General features: G+C 41.8%; 1 protein-coding gene across 13 annotated transcripts in view; it reads left to right on the plus strand.

The window, feature by feature from the left end:
- ANKS1B (ankyrin repeat and sterile alpha motif domain containing 1B) overlaps window positions 1-19,749 on the plus strand; it is a 749,199-nt gene that overhangs the window by 672,344 nt on the left and 57,106 nt on the right. For 6 of the 13 annotated variants that reach the window (XM_074941834.1, XM_074941831.1, XM_074941835.1 and 3 more), the window contains 2 exons: window positions 3,502-3,681; window positions 17,262-17,336. In XM_074941834.1, the coding sequence (XP_074797935.1) occupies window positions 3,502-3,681; window positions 17,262-17,336 (255 nt within the window). Of the gene's footprint in view, window positions 1-587; window positions 755-3,501; window positions 3,682-9,665; window positions 9,696-17,049; window positions 17,093-17,261; window positions 17,337-19,749 lie in introns of those variants that run through there. The other 7 variants (XM_074941837.1, XM_074941842.1, XM_074941840.1 and 4 more) reach the window with 6 other exon arrangements.

The following is a 19,749-nucleotide window of genomic DNA, read 5'->3' on the forward strand; positions in this document are numbered from 1 at the left end:
AACATTTTTTAATGAAGAAAACATTGGTAAATATTAAAGCAAAAGTAACAAAGATACAGTATGAAATGCGGAGATTGATCACTCTTATCTATGAGCAGAAACCTTCCATTGGAAGAGCAGCCAACCACATTAGACCACCCCAGGCCTCCTTACTCTCCTCCTGGTCTCTCAGCAGCTTGAAATAGGGTGCCTTAGTGCGGTCCACAATCTAGTTTGGCTCTGTGGAAAACTGAACCAAGAATCCACTTTAGTTACTCCTCTAAAACAATAAGAAGTAGGTTTTCCTCCCTGCGCCAGAGCAGCCGTTTGTATCTCGGCATTGTTGTACGGTACCTTCAGGCCCATTGTTGTTTAATGTTAAATACTTATATTATAGTTATGCTTCATACACATAAACTGGCACATTCCCTGCTCCAAATAACTTAATCTAAGAAAATTATCTTTATCTTCTCCTGGCACTGTTTCCTGGTGCATGTGATAACTGGGCCATCTGCTCAACACCTGGTCAGAAACCAGACTGTTCCTGATAGTGGGGTTCATCTGTAACTGTATCTCCTGGTCACCCCAGATCTGGACAAGCGCTCTTGTGAACCTCAGGCCAGCTTAAGGTATCCTTGCACAAAAGCTTCTTTTGAGACGTGATTCAAAAGCAGCGTGGGAAGCTAACACTGAAATTTGACGATTGCACAGAAGTGGATGCTGGCAAAAAGGGGTACACACATGGAGACCGAAGGTGCTCTGCCCAGTTGTGCAGGTGAGGGCTTCTGGAGAACTTGACTCTACAGCAGAGTCCAGAAAGTTGATCAGAGTCCACTTAAGAAGTGACTAGTGCATTGTGGGACAGATGTGGGAGGAAGAATTGATCCAGTGCAGTTGCTGTGCTAGTGTTTGCAGTCCCTACCAGTACAGCACCGGTGCCGATTGTCGCGGTGGTGGAGAGCGTGCTCTTAGCTTTCCTACTAGCAAGTGGAACTTTGACACCTGAACACTAATGTTTGCAATGTTGTGGTGTTGGATGTACGAGAAGGTTGCAACTCCCAAACTACCCCAGTGTCCTAGACAAGGCCACCGTGTCCTGCATCCGTTACAAACAGTTTGGCTAGATACTGATACACTGATGTTTTCTGGAGCCCTGGGAGTTGTAATCTATGTTCTGTTTCTCTCTCTAATATCCCCATATCAACTGTATTCTGCAGGGCCATTACAAATTGTACGTAAAGTATGTATCTTATATCTCTGTCCACTCATTTTCTCTCCCAACAAGGGGAGACATTGCTGGAGTACAAACCACGTGGCTTCTCCCAAGTGGTGGTATATTGCCCCTTACAAATAGTTAAGGCATCAATTGTGTGTTTAGCTGGACCCTGCAAGGGCTGGCATGTAGCTGTATCTTCCCAGCAGCAACTCTGGGAGAGGACTTGGCTCAGAGTTGGGAAATGGGGATGTAATTTTCTACCAGCCTATACCAGTAGCAGATTACTTCCCCTTCCCGTGCTGCTCATTCGCCACGCATCTCCATCAACTTCCATCTACACAGGAGGAATCGTGTCTCCATGGAGCCTGCTCACAAACTGGTGATGTGGGGAGGCTGTGAGGAAAATAAGGGTGCATTACTGCCCTCTACAAGTTGTGTAGGGCAAGTCACAATCTAATACAGGGATCGGCAACCTTTCAGAAGTGGTGTGCCGAATCTTCATTTATTCACTTTAATTTAAGGTTTCGCGTGCCAGTAATACATTTTAACATTTTTTTAGAAGGTCTCTCTCTATAAGTCTATATATTATATAACTAAACTATTGTCGTATGCAAAGTAAACAAGGTTTTCAAAATGTTTAAGAAGCTTCATTTAAAATTAAATTAAAATGCTGATCTTACACCGCCGGCCCGCTCAGCCCGCTGCCAGCCTGGGGTTCCGTTCACCTAGGCCGGCAGCGGGCTGAGCGGGGCCTGCGGCCGGGACCCCGGCTGGCAAGGGGCCGGCAGCCAGAACCCCAGACCGGCAGTGGGCTGAGCAGGGCCGGTGGCCGGGACCCCAGACTGGCAGTGGGCTGAGCAGCTCAGCCCGCTGCTGCTCAGCCCGCTGCCTGTCTGGGGTTCCGTCCGCCGGCTCCGGCCAGCCAGGGTCCCGGCTGCCAGCCCCGCTCAGCCTGCTGCCGGTCTGGGATCCCGGCCCTGCCCATATAGAGTAGGTACCTACCTTCTCCCTGGTTCTAGCCCATTCTCTTCCTCTCTCTCTGCACTGAGCTGAGGGTGGGAGTGCACTGAGCACAGAGCTGGGGGGTGAAGGAGCAGGCTGGGGGTTGGGGTGTAGGGTCTGGCCAGGAGCTAGAATGAGGGAGGGGCTCAGGGTTGGGGCAGGAGGTTTGGGGGTGGTGTGCTTATCTGGGCAGCTCCCATTTGGTATGAAGCGTGCAGGTGGGAATGTGGGGGGGTGTGCAGGAGCTCCCTTTTGGTTCTCAGGGTGGGAATGTGGGGGGTGCAAGAGTCAGGACATGGGGTGTGGGGGGAGCTGAGTATGTGTGGTGGGTGCAGGAGTCAGGGCAGGGGGCTAGGGGTGTGTGAGGAGGGTGCAGGAGTCAGGGCAGAGGGCTGGGGGCATGTGAGGGGGTGCAGGAGTCAGGGCAAGAGATGTGGAGGGGGCTGGGTATGTGTGGGGGGTGCTGGAGTCAGGGCTGGGGTCGGGGGGTATAGGGGTCAGGGCAGAGGTCTGGGTGTGTGAGGGGGTGCAGGGGTCAGGGCAGAGGGCTGGGGGTGTGGGGGGGGTGTAGGGATCAGGGCAGAGGGCTGGGCGGGTGTGAGGGGGGTGTAGGGGTCAGGGCAGAGGGCTGGGGGTGTGGGCTGGGGTCATGGGGGTGCTCCCAGCCCCTTGCCCTGGGCAGCTCATGGCAAGAGGCTGGCGGGGATATGCCCTGATTCCACCCCCCTTCCCCAAGGCCCCGTCCCCACCTCTTCTCTGCCTCTTCCACGCAGCGAGTGCGCTGCGGCTCCACTTCTCCCCCTCCCCCGCAAGGGCCATCAGCTGATCGGTGGCAGGGAGGGAGAGGAGGAGGTTGGGCAGGAACCCAGCACGCTGGGGGAAGAGGTCCGGGAGGGGGAGCTTGCCTGCCCTGCAGCAGCAGCCGGCAGGACCAAGCTTCTTCGCCCTGCCCCGGCGGGGGGGGCAGAGAAGAGTGGGCCGGGATGGGCAGGATTTTTAATGGCACACTGCTGCCTGCCGGGGTCCCGGCCTGGGTTCGGCAGTGGGCTGAGCGGGGCCGGTGGCTGGGACCCGGCAGGCAGCAGCGTGCCATTAAAAATCGGCTCGCGTGCCGTCTTTGGCCCGCGTGCCATAGGTTGCCGACCCCTGATCTAATACAAAATAACATTCATTCATTATAAATTCTTTCTTCAGGAAATGCTCCTACATTTTGTATTGACAGTAGTTCAAATATAGTTTTAAACAGGTTGCTTGAAGACATAAAAATGGTATTATACCATGCTACATTTTCCATTTCTATCCAGGAACCCAGCGGTAACCATACTCCTCCTCAGTTGTCTCCCTCACTTAGCCAAAGCACTTACACTACCGGTGGCTCCCTAGACGTTCCTCACATTATCATGCAGGGGGATGCGAGGAGAAGAAGAAATGAAAACTATTTTGAAGATATTCCCCGGTCAAAACTGGAGAGGCAGATGGCACAGGTAAGGTTAAAAAGCTGTCCTCGTGCTGTTGATCAAAGAATTAAACCTAGTCATTGTTGCATATTCAGATATTGGGGCCAGATCCAAATCAGCAAATGCAGTATCCGTTTTTGTTGTTTTTTAGTTTCAAAGCAGTGTTTGCAAGGGTTAAGAATCCTAAACTAGATTAGTTTGTGCACATATATATATCATATTTTCAAAAGTGTGTGCATGTACTTCATTTAAGACTCTTAAGGCCAGATTTTTAAATATATTTAGATGCCCCTAAATACAGGTAAATGCCTGTGTGCATTTGAAAATCCCAGTAGGTGCCTGTTTGCATCTTTACGCATCTAAATACCCTTAAAAATGAAGCTCACAATCTTGCAAAGAGTTAATCTTATGAATGAGTCTTTTGCAGGATCAGGACCTACATTTTTAAACTCATAGTACTGAACCAATTTTTTTTAAAGAAAGAAATACCTAGTAGCAAGGAAAGAAATTCTAGAAAACAACTTTATAGAGAAATAAGTTAGAATAGGACATAGAAAAAGACTGGGGATTGTTTATACTTCCTTCCAGGAGGCCAAGATATTGACTGACTAGCCTTAAACAAGTAATTGGTAGGCCCTTGCTCAAGAAGTCATCACTTGATGTTAAAGTCATTCCTGTCCAGCTTGAAAGTTTCCCTTCATGGGGAAACTTAATGTAGATTTTCTGATACCAGCCCAGGTGCTGCTGACATGCCTGTGGGATCTGGCAGAGCTGAATAGGGTTGTTTTTTGCTGACTCTATCCCATCCTTGTTGACGGGTCTTAGAGCAGAGTTTAGGCGTAGCTCCTGCTCCCCGAGAGTCCTCTTATAAGCGGTTCCTTGTGGTTCCATTCTGTTGCCCTGCCTGTTCTATACAGACAGATGTACAAGCTCCTGAGAGGAAACTCCATTTTAGGCTGTGTTTTCATCAGTATTCAGAAGACATTAGTTTCACCTCTCCTTTTCATGAGAAGGTGCCAATTCGTAGCACTGGCTGAGAGAGCGACCCATGTAAAAATGAGCTGGCAGAACCTCACTATAGAAAAGACAAACATGATACAGGTTTGAAGAGAAACTAATGAGGGGTGTGACTGCTTCCAGTACTGAGTGTGCCCACCATTTTCCAAGGAAGTTTGTATTCTTGGGGTTTATTTGGACATTCTTAAAAGGTTTGTAATTTATTTATATAATGACTTACGTGCCCATCACTGTAGCACTAAATGCATCTCAACATTAAATCAAACTGTCCACAAAAGACAGCATAAATCAGCCCCCTCCCTGTACTCCTTCAACCAACCAGAGATAATGTACTGATGATTTTAAATCAAGCATATGCTTGACCAAAAAGATAGGTCTTGTACCATTCTAAAGGTCAGTAAAATTAAGCTATCAGCAAAAGTGCCTCAGGATGATCTCTGCTGTTCTTTGTGCACAGGGAGAAAGATACCACGTCCTAAATCATGTAATGTTTTGCAGTGTAGATCAAAAATAAAACTTGGAATTGCACCCAAAAACAGATGGGAAGCCAGTGCAGTTCATGGAGCACATTTGTAACATGAACAATTCACTTCACTAAGCAGGCAGGCTGCTACATTCTGCTCTGTGTGAAGCTTCCAAGTAGTCTTCAAGCATAGCCCAAAGTAGAGCGTATCTCAGTAGTTCAACCTTAAAGTGGCAAAGACTGTGCAAATAACTGTGTTATGGTCTACATGACAGAGAAAAGGCTGCAATCTCTTTGTTAAATGCATGTAGAGAAAAAGCAATTAAAAATGCAAATGAAAAATGAAACCCATATGCTACCTGGGAATCCAAGAGCAGTTGATGAATTCCATTTGTTAAGGCAGACATTTATAGGAAAGTGAAATTAGATTTTTTTTTCAAAGAAAAACTTAAACTTGGCTGTTGTATAATTTTATCCTACTGAATTAGGGCTCTCATTCTAATCCAGAAACAGAGCTGGGAAAAGTTGCCCAGTGTGCAAGCTTGCTTTCAAACATAAATTTGCAAGGCTTTAACAGTGAGGGGAAGTTTGACTGAAGTCCATGTGGGGGGGGGGAGACATTTATCCCTGTACCTACTTAACCACTTTACCTACTGTAAAAATACTTCTTTGAAGGTCACAAATCTTGGATGTTTGAATATGAAATATCTCATAATTTGTGGTTGAGTAGACTGATTTGTGCACATTTTATCACTTGGTTCACACTTCCCTCTTCCTCTTTTAGTCTCTAATGTTTTGGGGTTTTTTAAGTACCATTTTAGCAGCCCAGCCTACCTCCCTTTCACTTTCCTTTCTTCCTGTCTTAACATCCTGATCCTCCAGAGAGGTCTGAAACATCCCTTCCTCAGATACATAGGGACTTTTCAGAAAAAAATATTTTTTTTCTGGAAAGGCCATCATATGTGCCTCCTATCCAAAGAAAGAACGGGGCATTTAGTACCTCTCCTGCTTCAGTGTATTTGAAAAACCACTTAAGTGTTGGTGTTTTCCTGAGAGTTGGTACTCAGTGAATGCTCTTCTGCCCCTTCTCTCTCACTTTCTCAGTGAAAAACTAGGACAGTCATCCTTCAGGATTCCTTCAGATACCAAATGAAAAAAGACAGATCCAGAATGAAATCACAGCTTAGAGTGGTGGCTGTTTTAGCATCAAATCTAGCTCTGTATTCAGTTCTGTGGTACTGGTGTATGCAGAACTCCCATTGACATCAATGGGAATATCAGTGACTCCATGTGGTGATCATTCTCAGTTTGTCCGAGTCATGCTTTTAAGAGGTTAAACTGGGCTTTGCTCAGCCAATCTGGTCTCAAAATAGACATTTGAATTGAGTTTTTTTTCCTCAGCATCTTGACATATGCCCCAAATGCTTTGCTGAAATGAACCTTATTTAGAAACATAGGACTGGAAAGGCTCTCCTGGATCATCAAGTCCAGTCTCCTGTTATCATAGGCAAATCCATTATGTAAGCCATTCGTAAATTTATTAAGATCAATTTTAAAACTGGTTAGTCTGTTGTTTCTGGTACTCTTAGTGAAAGGCTGTTCCAGATCTTTAGTCTCTCCCAAAAATTCCTCTTGAAAGTAAAGCATTCAGTTTGATCCTACGCATGGATACACTGCGCTCTGTTGTATCTAGCAGTCTCTTCTAATCCAAACATTTGTAGGTTCCTTTGGTTTGTCCCAGACTGACTTCTTCGCAAGCAGTTATTGAAAGTGTCCTGCCCCCAGCTAGAGTACTTCTCACAGACAAGTCCTTTTTTATTCTACCACATGTTACTGGGGCTAGCTTGCATAGTTCCTTCTTCCCTTAACCCTTTCTCTGCCAGGTTCCATTCAAGGAGTATACACTCAATCATAGGGAGATTCATGTACTTAAGTACCTCAGGATCAAGTCCTCAATGCTGTAATTTTGGAGGGTTTTTTAGATTCATTTTTCATCACATATTTAATGGGCACATTTTAGCTTACATTGGAGAGAGGCTACTGGATGAAAGACAATTTACAGATTTATAGCCTACTAAAAGGAATGCATGGCTATCACACTGTTCACTTTAGCTCTTTTCTCAACTTTATTTGATTTTGTAACTTTCCAGTAAACCTATTTTGAGCCTTAATTTAAAATCTAAAATCCAAAGAAAATATTTTAAAAGAATCAATGCACTCTAATTGTTCTGTCATTAATATGACACATATTTTCACTATATGCTATGTATTAATCATCAAGCATGCTGATTTTTGCATTAGATATCAACCCTCCTGCTTTTGTTAAGGCCGTTTAATACTTTAGAGGACAAAAGATTTACATCATTCTTCTAAATCATACTCCGATCTTATTTCTAAAAATCGATGACTTATTTGCTTGATTGAGACAAGATTGGATTAAATTAGTTTAACACAGGTGAGCCTGCCACTACAGGAGGTCAGACTAGATGATCACAGTACTTACTTTCTGGTCATTTTGTAGTACAGGGAGGTAAAAAAGAGTAATGCAGAGATTTTCAAAGGAGCCTAAGCAATTTAGACACCCAAATCCTATTGAATTTCCTTTTAAAATCCCAGCCAAAATGTAAAATCTTCGAAGTCCTTGAGATTGCCAGAATGTAACACAGATGGTTGTGAAAAGGACTTTGTGAAACCTATCAAGATAAGACTGACTAGCCTGTGTATCATTGGTATCGGAGGCAGAAGATGATTTAGTGCTGAGCCTGCAAGTTATAGATGAACGTGATCAAATCAGCATATTCAATGTAGCTCCAGTTACACTCGAGATTAGTAAACCTTGAAATTGGAATGGAAATCACTGATTCATTTGTTCGGGAAATGAGTGAAATGACTCCTGAAGGTCAGCAAAAGGCAGCTTGTCACAGGCAAATGAACCCTTTTCAGAGGAGAATATTAACCTGTGTGCTGAAAGTGTCCATTTAGAAAACCAGACTAGATATGTAACTTGAGGACCCTTAGTTTGCCATAGGGGTCAAAGAAGCCTAACTGGGACGATGTAAGGCTAAATGGGGCTCAGATTCATCCAAATGTCAGACCCTTCTTCCTGCCTCCTCCAGTATGAGTGGGGGAAAGTTCCACAGCGCCAAAAGGTCACTTCCGCTGAGCAGTGCTCGGCTCTGTTTGCCTTCCCTCTGACAGCTGGAGCCAAGCACAGATCAGTTTGCTGAGAATTACAGGAGATCATAGTGGTGGAAGCTGCTGCTTCTGAAGTGTGGTTGGCAGGTCTTTGGAGTCCAGTGCCTTCTCCAGTGGGGCACACATCATGGTGCACTTAATGATCCTAATGTTAGCTACCATCAATCCTGACTGATAAACTTCATAGAAATATTGTTTTTCCAGGGCAAAGACTAAGGGCTGGCTGAAAAGCTCATTGATGACAATGGAAAGAGTCCTCTTGCAGTTAGTGAGGTTAAGATCAGGCTCTAACTCTTCAACAAGATCTGTCATTTGTGGCAGGGAAAATCATGGGTGTGAAAAGGAAGCCTGGTTAAGTTTCTTAAGAAACGCTGCTTAAAATCTCAGCTCTTTAAGACTAAAGATTTTACAGACAACAAAGAAACTCTAACACCTAGAGTAAAAATGCATCAAAGATTGCAAGACCAGGACATTGTTGTTCCTTCATTACTTTGGCCTTTGGTATTGTAATACTGTAGTAATAGGAAGAAAGACATTCTTTCATATCTCAAAAGGGTGGGAAAAAATTGAATTCACATGTTCTTGGCCAAGGGAATTCACTGAAGAGGGAACCCAGGGCTGAACCCTATGCCCACTCCATTTTTAAGCCTTTCTGGGCTCTTTGTTTTCATTATTTGATTTGATGTTCTATTCTGGAACTTAAGGGCCAGGTAATGTAAGAGGATAATAGCTTGACTGTGCATTTTTTACGTAAAGTCATTCCAATCAGTGTAGTGCCACCGTGGAATGTGAAGTTTTGGTAGATCTGTAATTGATTGAAGGATTAGGACTAAGACATAGGAGCCTATACCATAAGTAGAACTATACTTACTAGCAACAACTAAATATTATTTCCAGTTAAGTAAAAGTGTAATAAAAGCTAGAGAGGGAGATACAGATTTCTGTGAAAAGAGCTAAGGGAGAATGTTTTCAGCTCTTTATACCTTGAACTTCTATACTATCTTCCAAGTGTTTTACGAAATTAATTTATCTTCACAATGTCCTTGAGGCTATCTTGGGTAAATATTATGTCCTCCAGTTTACTCCTAGGGAAACTGATGCACGGAGAGATTGTGATGTGGCCAGGGTTACAGAGCAAGTTTGTGGCAGAGTCATTAATAGAACCCAAACCTCCTGAGACTCAGTCCTGGGTTTTAACCATGAGTCTGAATTTTTGTTCATTTATCGTATTGTGTATTTCTTTTGTTCTTTCCCCCCAATCTCACCTTTGGAAGGATTTAAAGATTATGGAGGAAATTAAGGATTGAATGTCTCAAGGAAGACACCAATGTGCAAGATGATCATCTGCAAGAAGCAGTGGATTAAAGTGAGAATAATGTGTTTTATCAACAGTTGAAATTGTTGGTGAAATATATTATGGCAAAGAGTACTTTACTATTGCAGTGGATTTAAGAAATGATTAAAATGAGGATGAGGCCAGTGTGGATGAAAATCTTTTGTTCTGCTTTTGTTTGAGAGTTTGACTTCTGTTTCAAAATGCAACCAACCGATGGAAAATATAAATGTTGAAGAACACAAGACAGACGTAATGTAAGAAAACCTCAATAAGAACCTAATGAAATGTTGAAAGTTTCGCCTTTTTAAAATGTATTATATTTTTAAATACTGAAAGATTGCTGAACTGTGAAGAGCTTGAATTTATGGCAGAGGAAAAATGACTATATGAGATTTTGGGCTGTATGATAAATATGTTACTGAAAGAATGTTGTCTTTTTGTATACATATTTTCTATGAAGCTCTAAATCTCACCTCCTAGTATATTGAATATGGCTAAGTAAACTATAAAAACGGAATTAAGAACTAACTCAGTAATTTCTACTTGAAAAATCTTAATATTTTCAAAAATGTGACACACTTTTGCTTTTTGAAATAATGCAGTGGGATGTATATTAGATCTGCACACGGCTTCAGCATACAGAGTCCAAGAAGAATGTGCAACTTTAATAGTTGGTGTTAATGGTACAATTAATGCCACAAATGCTAAACCAAGATGGGGACATATGTGATAATTACTCATTTACAGGTTTTCTCACTTATACAACCATTATTTTTGTAAGCATGATCTGGAAGATCCAGGGAGAGTTCCTCTTGACAAAGTAACTAAAATAAAAAGTTCAAGGATCTCTGGAGTCCAGAGAAGAGCTCTAAGCTCCAATATCCAAATCTTTTAGCTCCTGAAAAGGACTAAGGCCTTCCAGTGAAGCTATGGGTGCTTTTTTGAAAAGGAGTCCATATATTTTAGGTGCCTAATATGGATAATTGGTGCTTAACCGTAGGCAACCAAATTTTAATATTATGTCCTCTGATCTTAAATATTGGTTGTTAGTTCAGAATTTTGTGTCACATTACCTGCCAGTCTCCACCTTAAATCATCACCTGCACAGAAAGTCAGGGTAGCTATGGTGAAATGTCTTCAGTCCCAAGATTGTGAAGATTTCCTTTGTTAAATTCATCAAGATGTTGACAGTCTGTTTTTTCCTTGTATATAGTATTAGCATTGAGATGCATACACCCAGGAAGCCCAGCATGACAATCTCCAGAGATGTCCAGTCAGGAATAACTGACAGATGCAAAGATAACAGGCTGGGGAGCATTTGTGGGGAAAACATTAGCATAGGGGAAGTGGTCAGTCAGCAAAAGATTTGCTGTACACTGTATATCAGTGCACTAGTACTCTGAACTGTAACGATGCATCTTGCTCTGAGGAAACTGATGTGTTTTCTCAGATCACACAAGGCAGTAATAGTCTACAAAAACTGACAGAAGGAACCTTAAGCAATCTCCCCCAGAAGAAACCAGCTCCTGTTTAATGGGATGAAAACAAATCTGAATCATCAGCTTGTAGTCTACCGAGTCTCTCTGCATCTACCAGCTCATCTCAACCACAGGCACGTTGGTTGAGTGGAGAGGAATTCCATCCTGGGGATCATAGTCAAGTGAAGGAGGTCTTCAGCTGGTTCACAGACAAACAAGGGAGTCCCTTTGTTCTCTTTATATCAAAGGACAACTACAAGGTACATACTTCTGCAGCAGATGTAGTCATGGCTCAAGTTGCTTTCTTAGGAAAATGTCACTTCAAGATGGCCTGCACTTTTCTGCAAACCCTCCTCATGTGAAGAATTATCAGGAAGGCAGAACTCCCTCCCCCTCCATTTTCACTAGGGGGCTCAAAAGGCCTTGTTCGTGAAAGTAACCTTTGGATATTCCTACTTGTGAGATGCTTTTCCACACCCCCGTCTGGCCTGGGAGAGGAACAGTGGAAACACTAGAACCTTGCTGCTGCATGTTCATGCCAACTGCTCACCTCCCCCTCTTCCTCAGAGTTCTTCTTTCATGTGACTTCTCTTGGACTCGGCAGAAGGAATTGAGATAGCTGGATCTGCACAGCTCTTTTATAACGGTGGTGCCGGAAGGAGTCTGCTCCGTGCACAAGAAACCCACTCTACTTACAGTAATGCAAGCTGGGAACGTGCTGCTTTATTCAGCTACATAAGAGAGTGGAGGAAACACCCACTAACTAAACAGGAGGTAAAGGAGGAGTGGAACATGGCTCCAATGCATAATACTCTGAGTAACTCAGTTAACCCCTTGATTGCCATTTTACTACAGGCTCCAAACATTTCATGCAGCAAGGGAGCATTTATGTGGCCCCAGTCCTCTCTGGGGGACTGCTTTCTGGATAGCTCTCAAGCTCCGTTCCACAGGGGGGTTGCATCACACAAGCATGACTATGCAGAGGCAACTCGCTGCAAGATCCACAGTTACCCTAGTGTAGATATTAGGACCATTTTAAGAGATCATTATGATCATATTAGTCTGGCTTTCTGCATAGCAGACTGGACATTTTTCTCCCCATGATTCCTGCATCAAGCACATAATCACTAGCTGATCTAGAACATATTTTTAGAAAGATATCCAGTCTTGATTTAAAGTTGTCAAGTGACGGAGAATTCACCACATCCCTAGGTAAATGGTTCCAATGGTTAATTACCCTCACTGTTAAAAAATTGTATCTTATTTCTAGTCTGAATTTATTTTATCTTCAGCTTCCAGCCACTGGCTTTAGTCTAACAGACAATGGCAGAACAAAAGAGCTATCTGCTTTCAGAAATCCCTTCCCCATGTAGGACTGTGATCAAGTCCCCAGTTAACCTTTTGTTGTATAAACTAAATAGCTTGAGCTTCTCTAGCCTCTTGCTGGCAGGTTTTCCAGGCCTCAGATCATTCTTGTAGTTCTTTTCTGAAACAATCTTGCCAACAATCTTTTTTTAAAAGGTTGACACCAGAACTGGAATCAGTATCCCTGGAATAGTCTCATGAATGCTGTGCCCTGGGGTAGTATCACCTCCCTACACCTACTCAGTATTCCCTTGCTTATGCATCCAAGGATCCCATTTGAATTGCCCTGTGAGAATATGTTGAGTCACAGAGACACCCCCCGCCCCCCCCACACACACACACAGATGCTGAATTAAGGGGCTGCGAGCTTCCTCCCATCCGTCCCTGCACTAGTGCAACCATGAAGCTGCCCCATAGATCACAAGCACTGAGCATTGTTCATTTATCCTATGGCTCAGCAAGATGTGTAGTGTCTGTAATTACAGCTGGGTGAATTAGATCCTGCTTTGAATAAGTCTACAGGAGTCTAGTCTCTCACGAGTAGCTAAGGTTAATGCAGTGTTGTGGTAGCCATGTTGATCCCAGGATATTAGAGAGACAAGTTGGGTAAGGTAATGTCTTTTATTAGACCAACTTCTGTTGATGAGAGAGAGAGACAGAGAGAGAGAGAGACAAGCTTTTGAGTTTACACAGAGCTCTTCTTCAGATCACCTGAAGTTGGTCCCAGAAAAGAGATTCCCTCAGCCACTTTGTCTAATAGCCAAGGTTAAAGCATTTTTCAATTCCAACATTTACCATTTTATTTGAGGGTAGGGGGATGGAGTTATAGCAGAAATGGTATAAGGTGGTTGCCTGTTAATCCTTCCCAAGTTCTCAATATATTACAAGCTCACTTTCCATGTTTTAATAGATGCAGTCTCTACTTGGTGGGAGCAAAGGGCTGTTTGTCTTGAACTCCATATGTGATGTTTATGAGGGAAGTAGGAAGAAGGGAGAAAAGTGTACAACCTTTTCTCTTCTCAGCCTCTCCACCTGTTCTCCCCTGTTAGCTTGAGTTAGAATGGTTCATAACTTGGTTGGGTACTGCTGTTCCGGCAGATAGGGCACCTGGAATGCAGAGACCTGGGTCCTAATCCTGACTCTGCCATTGACTCCTGTGTGGGACGTTGGACAAGTCCAACTTGGACTGTGCCTCAGTTTCACCATCTGTAAAATGGAGATAATGAGGCTGGTGAAGTGCTTGCAAATCTAATGAAAAGCATGACCTAAGTGACAGGTAAAAGTAGTATTTTATTAGAACACTTACACTCTGCACCAGTATTTTGGTTATACCGGTGCAGATGTATCTCAGGATTTCTGAGAACATTCTCAGACAAGCTTTAGACGTGTTTTAGAGAGCAGGGCTACCATTTTTTTTCACCTATGGAAATACTGGACTGCAGGAAAAAGTAGATTAAAAGAAAACTGGGAAAGAGTGACGTGCTCAAACATTCTGTGGTATGATTGGCCATTACCTGAACAATGGATTTCTGAAATAGTAGAAAGAAAAGGAGTACTTGTGGCACCTTAGAGACTAATAAATTTATTTGAGCATAAGCTTTCGTGAGCTACAGCTCACTTCATCGGATGCATTCTGTGGAGGAAGTTCACAGGGGGGAAAAAAGCTAGTCATATTTTTTTCTTCGTGTGAATATATTTTATGAAAGTAAGAAATTAAAGCGAGGTTGACAGAAGCAATGGAAGTTTCTTAACACAATTCTTCTAAAGTGTCCCAAGTTGTAATGGGACAATGATCTGAGGAACCTCCTGTATATTTGATCTATCTGTATCTATTTTGTGGGAATGTGATTTCATATGAATATGCATGTTTTGTTGTTTTGTTTGAATGTTAATAGTTTGCATTTATTTCTTTGTGCATATATTAATATTTATTAGGAATAGCTGATGACATTTTTTCTGTCCTTCACAGTATCCCTTTGCAAAATGTTGCTAGTTGCTAACCTTTTCTCACAGAGCTCTGTGTCCCTGGTATTAAGTGGCCAAGGTTTTTTTTGTTTGTGTACACTGTTGTTCAGATAGGAGGGTGGCTATACATTTTGTTCTTTTCTTGTTTTGAGGTAGCATGTTCTAGGGGACTGGGAATTGGTAGCTCCTGAATTCTAATCCCAACTCCCCTACTAACTAGTTTGTGACCTTGGACAGTCACTCAGTCTCTCTTCTTCGGTCAGTTTCTCCATATTCAAAATAGAAAAAAGCAAACTTACCTAGCTGCTTCACAGGGAATTTGATACTTCATTGATTACTGTTTGTTCAGCACTTTGAAGCCACAGAAGATGTATACAGTAAATGCTAAATACTATTTTCTTCAGTGGCAGGAAAATCTTGGGTTCTGCATAAAACCCACTGTCCTTTATAACATTAATATTTTTCCGCTGTGCCTAAATTTCCTATCCACTGAAAGATCAGTAGCACAGAACTGTGTTATAAGAAGTGCTACATCCCATTGGATGTTTCTATAGTCATATAGAATGCTCTTTAAATCACTTTAGTGCCTCTTTTCAGAACTTTTACATTTAAAAAAATAATTTCTCTTAAGTCCTGATCCTTCAAATATTTACTACTGGGTGTATGGCTGATTACTATGGGTAGCCTGCTCACTGGGACTATACACAGGAATCAGTGTCGCACCTGGTAGTAAGTTTTTGCAGGATCAAGCTGTTAGTCACTATGAACATTTTGTCCAAATCAGAACTCAATTAACACCTTGCTATGAGATATGTTCTACAGAAGATTGTACTCCATTATACGGAGTAAAGCTGGGCTGAGGTAATTCTTTAGGAGAATTAATATCAACTGTAAAAAGTACCTTTGTAGACTACTAATGCACTATAAATATAGTTAGTTTTGCAAAAGCATAGTTCCCTTCCTTCACCCAAGTGTCACTGCAGGCAGTCAGAAAGTCATTCTGGAGTGCCTCTTAAGTGGAAGAGTAGGCATGAGAAGTTCTGAGAATATGGGGTAGATAAAAAGAGGAATCAAGTGACCTGAAAGAATACTCTGTGAAACAGCTTAAGAATATGTGGGCAAGAAGAGTATTTGGGGTTGCATTAACACCTGGCCCTGCTACTGGGGAAATGTATTTCAAGATAGTTAGTAGCAGGGTGAGCCTGAGGAGGACAGGAGGGCCAGAAGCAAGGTCCTTAGATGTGGGGATATGTTTTGAGATGGATAGCAGAATCAGGATGGACGAGAAGGAAATTGGAAAGGTCAAGGCTATGTTTTCATTAGATATTACATGACATCAAAGTGTAGTGTCCTGTGGATCCTGGAACTCAAATTATTAAAGTCACCAGTGGGATACGGAGCCAAGAGATATGACTTTTGGGAAACAAAATGTGGAGCCAAAAAGTGAACAACAGATACGGAAGGGTTTAAAAGATACTTATGGGGGGAGATAACATTTTAAAAAAATATCTGTGGAAACTTGAGGGAAATAAAGACAAGTGAAAGATACTAGTTTGCTACCAGCCAATCTGGGAGGACTTGCAGGTTAGCCCAGAGAAAGCCCATCTGCTTTTGCCAGTCACCAGAATGTTAGCAGTGACCTAGCCTGTCACCCTGCAAGGCATCCAGATTTCACACAGCAAAAGGTAAGGGCAAGAGTCACTTTCTTGCACACAGTTGTGTCTATTTGAATGCTAACTTTTTTGGACACTGATATTAAATTCTTGGTGTTGTCTTTAGCTGCCAGCTATGCTGTGTATATTGTGGTTAAACTATTGATGTACTAATTGCTAGCTATTTTAGAGGCTGCAGTTGCATTTCTCATGTGTTTAGTGCCTTTTGTTGCTGCCCGCTCAGGATACTGTGGGCAGTTCCCACGTCTGGCGCTTATTTTAGTTGCTTGGCTACTATGAAATGTTATCTTAGCATTTCTTGTAGTGTCACAGTGGCTTTTCTCGATGGCATCCCACTAAGGAAATACGCAAAAGGGGCTGACAGACGCTATGCCATATTGTTCTGTTGCTTTTGCTACAGTTACTGCAATATGATCCTTACTTTACTGTTGTTAATGCAGGTTTCTTGTAAAATATTGGATGGACAGTATAAGACCAATGCTGCCCATTTGATTAACTTCAGAGGGATGCAGTAGAGGGCAGTATTGGGCCCTAAATGTTTGAATGAAAGGGAATTACTGTTGGAGGGAGATGGTGGGTGATCACTTCCCTTTACTCTCTTTCATTTTCCTCTATTAATAGCTACAGTGCACATGGAATTTTAAAGTTATTTCACTATTACTAATTTTTCCTGATTTCACACCCACCCAAAAAAATCTCTATGAACCCTCTCGCTCCAATGTAACTTAAAAACCAAAACACAACTGGCCTTTTGACTGGTAAAAAACAAACTGAAAGCAACCCATTTTGCCTCCTCTCTTACCTTTTTCCATTTATTTATTTTTTGTTTGTTTATTTATTTTCTATTTACAGAGCTGGGTTTCACTAGCATTTCTGATTAAATTATTTTTATTGTATGCGCAGTGTGAAATCTCTTCTGAAGTCTCTAAATAAACTATATTTTCAAGTAAGTCCAAAAAATGTTTTGTCAACAAAGAAATGAAAACTGACTCTAAGTGCTGCCATTTTTAAACTGTTGTTGCAATCTTTTTCTTTTCATACTCTTATTCCTGCTTTTTGATGGTTGTAGTGCATTAATATTTACAAGATGAGATGCAGTTTTCTGTTTATGTTAGCAGTCTTCTGTCTGTGAGATATGGACCAACCAGAATGCAGGATTTCCTTTCTCATCGATGCATCAGGTTCATAATGTAAGATGCTGTAATAAACGGCTACGTTGTCACTGTATGGAAGTGTAATGTGTTGCCATGGTGTCGTTAGTACTTATATATGGGTGTCGTGTTGAAATTGCAAAACAATTTGTACTGTCTGCTGACGCGTGGGATTATGTGTGTGTTCATTCATTTATCATGGTGTGTGATTAGTTTTATGTTGATTGTGTGACTGGAGATGAAGGAATTTTTAGTTCTAGAGTTAAGTTAAAACTTACCTCATGGTAGATTTGATGTCTGTTCCAGCACTTTTTGTTTGCTCATTTATTTTAAAGCAAGAATGTGTAAGTTGCTTAGTTTGTGCACCCTGTTTTGTGCATCAGCCTTCCTGTTAAGAAGCAGGATCTACGTTCTTCATACCTAACTGATGAACTTTGAGATGATGCCATCTTTGCTGTGGCAGTAAGCCATTTCTTGTGAATTATATGTGACCTTGACAATGCCCCAAATTTGTGTAATTTATGTGAAAAACTGTGCTATTCAAGTGATCGTAAAAAGTTATCTGTAACATGCTGTACGGAACAACCTCTTAATAGTTTACGTTTTCCCCATATATGATACTTTTAAGAGGCTCATGACTGCCATCTTGAATTACCTCTGTGGTAGAAGGATATCTCAGCTACCATTCTTTAGAAAGTTTCAGAGTTTCTTCAAGCATACCAAGAAACTTTTTGAATCATTTAAAAATTTACCTTTGTTTCAAAAAACAAAGATTTGAAAGGTTCTGAAATGGCCATAGGAAATCTATCTTCTGACTAAAAAGAAAAGGAGTACTTGTGGCACCTTAGAGACTAACCAATTTATTTGAGCGTGAGCTCATGAAAGCTTATGCTCAGATAAATTGGTTAGTCTCTAAGGTGCCACAAGTACTCCTTTTCTTTTTGCGAATACAGACTAACACGGCTGTTACTCTGAAACCTATCTTCTGACTGTGGATATTAAAAAAAAAAAAATTGAACTAGATTTTTGACTGGTCCACAGAACACTTAAAATTCCTCCAGGGACAAAAAATTTAAAATTTCAGCTAAAAGCACTGTCTTGTGTGTGCTCCTGTTTGTAGTCCTGGTAACTAATGCATAGTGCTGGAACTAAGGCACCTGGCTTTACTGGTGGACAATTACAACAAATAGTCTCAGTTAAAAAACAAAATTTAAAACCCTTTAAAACAGGCCTACTCTAGCTTTTCTGTGTCAAGTTTTGTACCTTCCATATTTTAGAAAGAGATTATGAATGGTTTAGAGAGTTTATAAAAATTGTTTGGGGATTACTTCTGACATCTCTGTCTCTGCAGTCAGATTCCTTAGTTACCTTGAGTCAAACTGCAGGAGGGAAAAATTAAAACTAGCGTATGTGCAGCAATTCTAAAAATGGCCTAATAGTTTTAATCTACTTTTTCAGTGTCACTTAATTAATATCCAATAAATCAGTCTTTTCTAGGGCGAGAAGCAAGAATGGTGTGTTCCACTGGGAAGCTGGAAGTCTCCCCATTCCCAGTGGTATAAAGTACTGTAGGAACATGAGATACCTGAATTCAAAGCTTTGACATTTATGGCTAGAAAATCCATCACTGACGAAGGATTGAATCTTGCCCCACTGGACTTGGCTTGGTGTAGTTTTGTGAGGGGAAAATCCATATTTGTAGGAAGGAAGAGAAGGAAACATTTCTCTCTCAGGGTAGTTTAGGGAAAACAAACAAACAACACAGTAGCTGTTGGAAGCTGGGGCAGGGGGAGTGGTATGGAATGTTAAAATAAGGCCCAAGGAGACAGACTAGTGGGCATGGGATGCTACCACAAGCATGTGATAAATTGCTCTGGTATTTGACAGACTAAAGACATGCAATGAATAAATTTATCACGTGTCTCCAATTCATCACAGCGATATCACCTCCACATATATGGTGTGTTGTAATATGAAATATTTAGTTGTTTGGTTATCTCTGGGTCTTACAAATAAAAGTACTGAAATCAAAAGATTTATAAGAACATACGTGCTATTTAAAACTAAATTAAATATGGTACGTCCAGTGTCTTAGCTTACAAGTGGAGACCATTGTATTATTTTTATAGTGGCTGAAGATGCATTAGGTACTTGTGAATGGCCTGAATCCCAATATACGGACCATGAGTTAGTATCCAAACTCACCCCTCAGGTTTTTCATTATTCGTAACTCAAACGTTTAAGCCTAAGCTTCCTCCTCAAGCCCTACAGTTTCCCTTTAGGATCTCCTCTTGCCCAAAGAGCTGCTTCCACTCCTTTATATCCTGGATGGAATTAACTAGATTCCCCTGCCAACATGACTCAGCTATAATTGTCCTAAATTTCAGTACAGCATTTTAGTGACTCAACAGAAAAGCCCTTTATTCCTACACAGGGTCGTAGAGTCTGCCCT

Source organism: Natator depressus, chromosome 1, assembly GCF_965152275.1.
Source record: "Natator depressus isolate rNatDep1 chromosome 1, rNatDep2.hap1, whole genome shotgun sequence".
NCBI lineage: Eukaryota > Metazoa > Chordata > Testudines > Cheloniidae > Natator > Natator depressus.